General features: G+C 39.0%; 1 protein-coding gene across 1 annotated transcript in view; it reads right to left on the bottom strand.

Annotated features, from left to right (window-relative positions):
- Positions 1–1,571: 1,571 nt before the first annotated feature.
- The window catches only part of apba1a (amyloid beta (A4) precursor protein-binding, family A, member 1a), a 55,260-nt gene continuing 47,359 nt past the window's right edge, over positions 1,572–9,472 (bottom strand). Inside the window, exons 8-14 of the mRNA XM_042487487.1 lie at positions 8,434–8,520; positions 7,489–7,674; positions 6,324–6,503; positions 5,913–6,125; positions 4,879–4,998; positions 4,634–4,774; positions 1,572–2,532 (exon numbers count right to left, since the gene is read on the bottom strand). Of these exons, the coding sequence (XP_042343421.1) occupies positions 2,461–2,532; positions 4,634–4,774; positions 4,879–4,998; positions 5,913–6,125; positions 6,324–6,503; positions 7,489–7,674; positions 8,434–8,520 (999 nt within the window). The 3' untranslated portion in view covers positions 1,572–2,460. The remainder of the gene's footprint in view (positions 2,533–4,633; positions 4,775–4,878; positions 4,999–5,912; positions 6,126–6,323; positions 6,504–7,488; positions 7,675–8,433; positions 8,521–9,472) is intronic.

Below are 9,472 nucleotides of genomic sequence, written 5' to 3'. Positions count from 1 at the left end.
ATTATATGTCTAACGTTTAAAATGTCAAAATGTTAAATGCCCCTCCTGCCCTCTTTCTTCTCATCTATAATAACTAAATTATTATCATTTATCCCATTTATAAGAACATTAGAAATTTCCCAAAATGTCACATTAAACTCTTAAAGTTCAACAACTGTCCCTCACAAATTTGGTTATTAAACGATGCTACATGTCAAAAGGAGTGTGGAGGATGTCTTTGGTGGTCACTGTAAATGTCGCTCTGGCAATTTACGCAATTAATGGGAAATTCATTAACAGAATAATTCCACTGTGACTGTAATGGTTTGATAACTAATGATGAAGAATGGATCTGGGTTCAACTGTTGTTTGTTAGTTACTGTAAATTCTAAAATAGAGTCTGCAGACATTTACCTTCAGTCAGTCAAGCCTCTCCTTTAAAGAGGTACACATTAGAGACAGGACTTTATTCATTATGTCCCCGGTTTTACAATTATGCTGATTCATATTTTGGTGAGGATCCATATTGTTTAACCTGCGCCTCTCTTAACCCTTTGAATACCTGGACCAACATCACTTTTCTAGCGCTGGTTATTTAAACCTTTGAACTCTAAATTGATCTGTCACTCTAATTGTTTTTACTCCCACTTCCTGGTTGTACTTTGCTTTAACGCTACTGTCGGTTACACTCAACACCTCCTGAGGCAAAGTTTGAAATTGATAGCCTCTGATGTAAGCTTTTAATGTGAAATGTGCAGGAAGTGCTTGATTTTTATTGACACTCACTACATTCACATGATGTTAGAAAAAGCTTAATATTTGTGGTAGTTTTGAAATACATGTTAATATGGTAGTCGGACTGAAATCTTCGAATTTCGACTTTCGAAAAAGTCGAATTTTTTGAAGTAGATAATGCGGTTTGGGGTCGATTTACTCGGTTTCGGGTATATATATATATATATATATATATTATATATATATAATATATATATATATATACACATATATATATATATATATATATATATATATAAAAGCAGCCTGGGGTTATTTAGACTCACATTCCATCCTGCGTCTGGTGCAAACACCTTGACAGGGACACGGAGGGTCATCAGGTTTAGAGTAACAGGGTCCCCTGTGAGCCAGATCTACGAAGAAGGGTTTGTGGTATAAGAGGGGGTTACTTTACCCTTGGAAAACAGGGCAAAAAAAAAAAGAACCAAACAAACAAAAAAACATGGGAAGAAGAAAATAAGCAGAAAAAAGAAGAGTAAAAAACAAAAACACTTACATAATTAATTAAATTAAAAATTATAGTAATTATAAATATAGTTTTCAGACCATTTCTCAGGATTTTTTTTTAAATATCCGTCCTCTTTTGTGTCCACTTATTTTGTGGTAAATTTCTTGTGATTGTTTACCAATTTTTAAAAATTTATCTATTTATTTATTTTTAAATTTGTGTTATATTTTTCTACCAAGTTGCCTTTTTCTCCATGTTTTTTTTTTTAAGTGTAAATGTAAGTAAATGAAACTAGCAGCACAAGAAAGCTGATGTTGATCCCAGTTTGAAAGGGGTAATGGCTGTTCTAACGTGCTGACTGGAGCTACAGCTGGTGCTATGTACAGAGGAGACACATATCAAACTAACAGGACTGAAACAGAACGACTGTAACACGTGACTACAGCAGAGTTAGAAATGAGGAGCTGCAGCGTCAACTATTGTACAATACAGCAAACATGTGGAATGTGACAAGGGGGAGTGTGTGTACTCACACAGTCATTTGTCAGCAAGATTTACATACTCCCTCTGCGGGGAGCTCTGTGTTGTGCAAAGAACACCATTGTACAGTGATTGGAGTGGATTGCAGTGGAAGTAGGGAGAGTGAAAGTAAGCTTGGTCCCATGAAATGCAGCTACAGCATGAAAAATGCACATAAAACAGACGGAAATATAACAAGACACAGGCAGTGATCTGCCAGTGAAATAGCAGCATGGCAGAAAATACAGTCAGGGTGTGAAGGTCAGGGCTGGATGTGCAGATTGCCCTCAAGTCTACAATCAGGGTTCAGTTCCTGTTCGTTAAAAATAAGGTTTCTAGTGTGTGAAAAGTTCTCCCTTTTCTATCTGACAATGAGCACAACTATCAACAGTCGGTCTTAGTTGCCTAAACTGAACAGATACACTTGATTGAATGATCTGCTGCCGAAATTCAAAGTGTGAAATGTGTCGAGTTTCAGAGTGTCAACAGTGAAACAGGAAGAACATTTTTTTAGGATTCTGGAGCACTACTAGTTGCTGAAAATGTTCCAGGTGTAAACATATTTTCACCAGTTGCACATGTACTCACTATCGCCCATCAGGAGTGAATAGAAGGGGGGCAGGAGAAGCAGAGCTGGGCCAGGTAGAGGGGGTCGGCTCGGGGGATGACGGATGATTGCAGGAAGTTTAAAGGGTGTATGAGGTCAGGGCTTCGTCTGGTTAGATGTAAACAGGCTGCTCCTGGGCGGTCAGCAGGCGGTACATGGCTGCAGGCATTGTCTTCATGTGGATCTGACACAGTCACAGACACAAAGCATTCAAATCATTAGTCGTAAAGTAGAATCCACTAATGCTACCTGCAGGGGGGAGGGAGCATCAGATGGCATGTTTCAATGTGTTTAAGGATATTTCATTTATTTATCATGTAAAGACAAACACCTTATATTGTCAGTGATATAAGTCAGTTGGTAAACTTGTATTTGGACCCATTTCAGGGTCAACCATAGACCTTTTCATCAACTCCCTGACAGCAGGCCTGCCACCTGCAGGCTCAAACTATCATTCGGAGTGTCTAAAACCATGATGGAAATGACCTCTACAGAGATAGATCTGTTTGTTAAGGAGTGGAATCCTTTTTGCTTAAACACATACAGCCCACAAATTGCTATGACTAATTCTACCAGCCTCTGTTTAAATGAACAGTAATTCTAGCATGTACAGAACCAAGATATTTGCACATCTAAAGCCTCATTCCCACTGCAAAAATCCCCCGCTAATACCCGCTAACATCTGTCTTTTTATTGCAATGGGAATGTGTACACCCAGGTCAAAGGACTCACACACGTACGCACACACACACACACACACACACACACACACACACACACACACACACACACACACACACACACACACACACACACACACACACACACACCAGCTGAGGCAGACTTGCTCTCCAGCGGTGAGTTCAGTGGTGGTGGGAATGTAGCAAATCACTCATATTCAGCAGGTTTACCTGTTTAAAAAACCTGTGTGCACAGGCTAATTTTGGGTGAATTAAGGATTTACTTCAGCCAAACCAGAGTTGGTAATTGTTGGTACAATGGAGAGATCAATCAAGATGGCTTGTGTGAGTTTTGTTTTGTTTCTGTCGACTTTGAATGAAGTGTGTTTTGCAATGATGAAATTGCTGTTTATTTGAATGGAGTCTGGTGGGTTTGGTGATGGTGATTTCTGGGCTTGTTCTGGTCAAACAAAAAGGGTCTTAACCTTCAACAAAAAGGTTTCTCTCTGTAAAGATCCTTTCCACAATGTTGTTAGACACTTAAAATAACAATCTGAATGTTTTTCCTGAGTCGCTGTGAGGGTCCAAGGACAGAGAGATTTCATATGCTGTACAGCCCTCTGAGGCAAATTGTAATTTGTGACAATAGGCATAATAAATAAAATTGAATTGAACTGAACTGAATTGAATTGAACTGAACTGAATTAAACTAAACTGAGCTGAACATACCAGTGGCAAAAATAAGCACTTTAAGTGGATGTGTATTGGTGGTGCCAACATGGCCCAAATGGTCATCGTAGCCTGTTTTATCTGCAGCTGTCTCACTTAATACTGGACCAAATTACAAAATTGTTGTCCCCATTGGATACAATAATATGGGAAAACAGAGTCCATGTTGAAAATTATCCTTTATCCTAGCCAACTGGGTCAATTTTATTGTGTACATTGTGTGAACATGCGTGAAATATGCTCATTCAAATAAAGTGGCTAAGTTAAAACACACATTTTGAACTTCTGAACTTCTGATCTGGGACTCTAAACTGGGGGGGTCAGGAGGGTGTTGAGCTGCTTACACTGGGTGCACTGGCATGCACCACTGGGTGTCATGTGGCTGATGTTGCTGTTTATAACCAAGCAAACAGCACAGTTAAAAGTCCTTGCTGCAAAGCATATTAAAAGACATTTGATGCTGTTTCTTCTGCTCAGCAACTGACTGGCTGATAATAAGGCCACACATTTTGAGTGAAAGGTGAAAAGTGAAAGACTACTTTAGTGGTTCCTATTTAGTCATGCCAGATTTCAAGGTTCAGGTTCACACATTATGAATGACCACATATTTGACTGTATTTCACAAAATGTAAACATGTTGTCTTAGAACACAAAGAAATAAAACATATCGCAAGAATAAACAGAAACAGCACTTTATTTTCAAGTAGAGTTAATTTCAGGAACAGAGCTTTAATTTTAAAGTGTGGTTTTTACAAACCTGGCATGTTCACAAGTCCATTGAGAATGGACCCACGACTCACTTTTGGACCACAACTCACCAGTTGGAAACCACTGGTTTAGATCACAGTGTTTATAATGTCCAGTATGATGTCTTACCTCTCCTACAGCGTTGGACAGGATGTGGACAATCTTTTCATGGGGGGTGGCCACCACGCTCTGGCTGTTGATCTCGATGATGCGGTGACCCACTCTGACCCCGCCCCGTTCAGCAATGCCCCCGCGCATAAGGCTACAGATCTGTTGATGAAACAGATCACCTCATTTAGACGACAAATCAAATTTCACTCATCAGAACTGAAAGAATTATTTGACATACAGAGCAGAATCACAGTGCTACCCACAATTCCATTCTGGACGCTGAAGCCCAGCTGGTAGCGGAGGTCTGGCCGTCTGATGAGTACAGTGGTCACTGGCGGACATCTCACAATGTTTAACTTGATCCCAGACTGGTTCTTCAGACCCTACAAGAAGAAAAAACATACAGTATCAGTGAAGATGAAAAGGTTTACATGATTACTCAGACAGATAATAAGATGTTCATATTGTTCCCTCACTGGCTTCTAACCTGCAAACACAGCCTCTTTAATGCAAGTATAAAAGCAATCCCTCTCATAATCAGAATTTTCATCCCACTTACAAGTAGTTATCAAGCCACACGATTGAGGTCTCATGAGAAGGTTCAATCATGCTTCCATCAGCATCCAAGCACTCCTAGTTTTCTTCAATTAACATTTATTCAATATTTCCATTCAGCATTTGATGCATCAAACCAATTGCACATTATTGGCAGAGGTGGCTGCTGCTGCAATTACATGTACATGGGGTGCCCGATCTACCAGGTGAGTTACAGGGCACCCCTGCCACATATCTTTGAACTACACCTAACTTTACACCTGTTTTAGCTTTTTCAAACTAACTGCGTGTCTTTTTTTGAACTGAATGTTGACCTTCATCTTAATGCTGGAGGTGAGTGGATAAGTGGTTAAGATGCATACCATGTACAGGTAGCTGCAATGGTTCGACTCATCTGTTGTTGCAAATTCTGCTCTTATCTTGCCATGCATTTCCAGTCTGTATCTCTACTATGTTTATCAAATAAGGGCAAATGACCAAAACACTTATAGCTAAACTAAATGAGGGACTTAAAAAAAAGAAAAAAAGAAGAATGCTCACATTTTTATGTTTGTTTTTTATTGCACATTATGACTTATGTTAAGAAAGAGCCCTATAAATAAAGTTTAATTGTAGCCAGAGGTACGTAATCACCATAAACTCAGTGTATGTACGGAGAGAGAGAGAACTATAGCAGCTGTGCACCTCTGTAATCAGTATACTCACAATGTTAATTATTACAAACATAACAGCATACACATACCTTGATGATGCTCTGGCAGGTGGACAGTGGCAGTCCCACCAGACTGGTCCCATTTATGGACATGATCTGGTCTCCTATGTTCAGTCTGCCAGACCTCTCAGCCGGCCCAGCATGCATCATGTTGGCAATGATGACAGTGGGCAGGATGGAGCCCCACCCACTCTCCACGATGACTACGCCCAGAATCTCCCCCTTGGCTTTCTCTATGAACACCTGAAGTAATACAAAAACATTCAATGATGAAGTTTTCATGGTTATTTTTTTGTATAGCAGCATGCATTTGTGTTAATGGGGCAGTGGTTAAGAAATGTTAATTGACATTTTGGGCGGTGTACGAATTTTACTTAAAGAACAAATTAAGGTTTAGACACTGGGACAAAGATGTTTAAATGGTACACAACCACAGCTTACGTCTTTGCAGTTCTCAGACTTGGAGAAGTGGATGAGGTCATCATTGTACATGTCCTGTGTGTTGAGCAGATCACTGTACTCCTTCTGGCTCAGGTCTTCAGGGTTAATGCCATTGGCCCTTAAGAATTCCTGGTAGGCCACACTGAAGGCCTGCCCGATGGACTGGGCGATCAGCTGGGCCTGGAGGACAGGACAGGTAAAGGGGAGAAATGACAGACTTATGGTTTGCTCACAACAAACGTGATACGAGCGTTTTGTGAGGCCAGTTTTCATAGAAAGTCAATGCAAAGATGCAAACAGATGCAAATCAGGTTGAGCACACAATAGCGATATCAGTGTTAAGATCTAGCTGAGATTCTCCCGATGTTACTGAGATCCAGAAATGAAAGACAAACTCTGTCTGTGGACACACGGAGCTAAACTCAGCATCAGTACCATACAGAAAAAGAACAAATAAGGGCCCAGACGGCTCAGAGTTCGGTGAGCAAAGCTATAAAGTTACATGAAATCCCAGGGTGCTGTGTCAAGCAGGTAGGTATACAGAAGAAAAAGTATGCAGACACATCCAATCCAAACTTGGAACAGGTGCTGAACCAAACATGAGATAAAATGAAAAAATAAAAAATAAAACTGCAAAAAACATCTCACACATTGCAGGGCTCCAGTTTTCACTTATTCAATGCACCAAAGTGATGTTTTGAGCATAACCGCTCTTGTGTTCAACAGCAAAAGGCGTGAAATGTGCTTCCGTGACACTTTGATAAATAATAAAGAGTGTTAGCGTCTTGGTTCACTCTGCTTCAGGGCATGGAGCCTGTCTGTTTACATCCAGCTATCTGTTGTGTTTCACTGCAAACCAAGTTAGCCGTTAGCTGCATCTAAGCTAACCACAGCTTTTGAGGGCGAATTTTTGCAAGTTGCAAAATGTTCTGAAAATACTCAATGCACAAGTGACGTGACATGAAAATTTGTATGACATTTGGTATAAACACGGCATTACAACGCTTGAAATTGTAATCATTAATATTATCTTTTGGTCAGTTCTAGTTCTTTTTTATCTAACTGAGGTCAATTTCACAGGTGATTAAAGCATAAAAATTAACATTATAAAGTGTTGTCCCTTTTGCATGTTGTTGGAATTATATAACATTGCTGTTGCACTCACATCCTCAGACTCGAACACGTGGCATATCATCTTGTACTGGCGCTTGCTGTCTTGACCTGGGTCTGAGGCCTCCACGCTCTCCTGAGAGTCGGGGCGTGGCATCCTGCGGCGGGCCATCAGAACCACGATGTTGCCAATATCGGCAATGTAGGAGATGGTCCGCAGAGGGTGGTCCATCATGGTCTCCTGGAAGTCAGTGAAGCATAAGAGTCCTTAAATCATCTAAATTTGGGGTTGGTCATAAAACTAAATAACATAAGCAACCACACCAAGTACTTAAGGACTGTGAATTAAAAAGACTTTATAGGTGCACATTGGAAGGTCAAACTGTAATATTTAATCCTACAGCCATCAAAGCATAAAAACATGCATTGTATTATTTCTGGGTGTCATTTTGGGCTTTTCCCTTGGAATTTGTCATTTTTACTATTTTCCCCGTGATGACATCATTTTTACAATATTTGGCAGATAGTGTGCCTAGTGGAAATAAGTATAAGTATTTTCTCTGTCACAATCAATGTTGCTGCTAATCATTGACATATCCCAGACTGTGATCAATAAAATAAAAACCAACAAAGAAGTCTACTTTGCATGTAGTGTATTGAGAATAATTAATTTTTTCATCTTAAAACATAGTGGCAACATGACAAAAACAATAATTCTAATTTGATATTTATTATTAGGACTGGTGTTAGTTAAAAAAAATTATATTAAATGTATAATATTTTTTGTAGCCTGATTTTTAAAAGCGCATTTTGTGTACAGAAGTATTAGTGTAAGTAATATTAAAGTGGGTCCTCAGGGTTAACTTACTGAACTTCAAATACTTTTCCACATCACTGTGTACTTGGCTCAAATCTAATATTTCAATTAGTAGTCTTTTCCCAATGATGGGACTGGAAAAGGCACTACAGGTGTGAACAGTACATCAGACACGGTGAGTACCTGTGAGTCGGCGTTGAGCACTTTGATTCTCTGGGTGGAGATGAAGAGATCCACCTCTGTCATGGGCTGAGGCTCACCCTCAGGGGCCTACACACACACACACACACACACACACACACACACACACACACACACAACAACAAAAGCAAAATTAAACACATTCATAAAAGATACAGACACGGAAAGGTCAAAACTTTAGTAAGCACATGTTCTTGAATGCACACAGGTTCATAACGTGACGATAAGCAGAGTACAGTGAAAGAAACAGTTGCTAAATTAATTTCACTTTCTGATCCATAAACCCTTAAAAGTCCAAAATCTTTTAGACAAAGTGCCCTTTGACTCAAAGATTCTGGACTCAAGATAGACTCAAGACTCAAGATACTCTTGATGGATAATTCCATTAAATGTCAAAGTTTAATATAATTTATTTTTCTTTCCAGTCACCTTTTTATATTTTTTCCAACATAAGACTAAGTGTGAATTACCTGTTAATCTTGATGATATGATATTCCTGATAATGTAAATGCATTCCAAATTTTGGCAGAGGGTGTGAAATGTAAACACTTTATAATAATAATTAATGGTTAGTTAATTAACCATTACTTTAGTAGTTTTTTGACTGTTAAAAATGAAATGATAATTAATAATGTTTACAATCTATTTTCCATACTTTGTTTTGTTATTTTTTGTTGCACACATGATAACATTTTATATACTATATTAAGTAATTGTTAATGATTCGCAAATGATTTGCAAGGTGGGACATGTTCCTGGACCAACATACCGATCAACCAGTCACAGGCCTCTGACATCATCAGTATGCTGCTACTGTGCTACTTTCAAACTTTTTTTAATCCTCACTTTTTTTTTTTTTTACCGAACAATATCCAGCAACAAGACTTTTTAATTCCTCCTCCTTTCTAGGCTTGTGTTCTTATCTGATTGTTATTTTTTTCTGTTTTGTTTAACTTGTTTTTATTGTCTTGTCATGTTATTCTATTTACTGCGAGCTGCTTGGCCCTTCTATTTCCTTCAG

This window comes from Plectropomus leopardus, chromosome 6, assembly GCF_008729295.1.
Source record: "Plectropomus leopardus isolate mb chromosome 6, YSFRI_Pleo_2.0, whole genome shotgun sequence".
Taxonomy (NCBI): domain Eukaryota; kingdom Metazoa; phylum Chordata; class Actinopteri; order Perciformes; family Serranidae; genus Plectropomus; species Plectropomus leopardus.
This window is presented reverse-complemented; position numbering and strand designations above follow the sequence as displayed.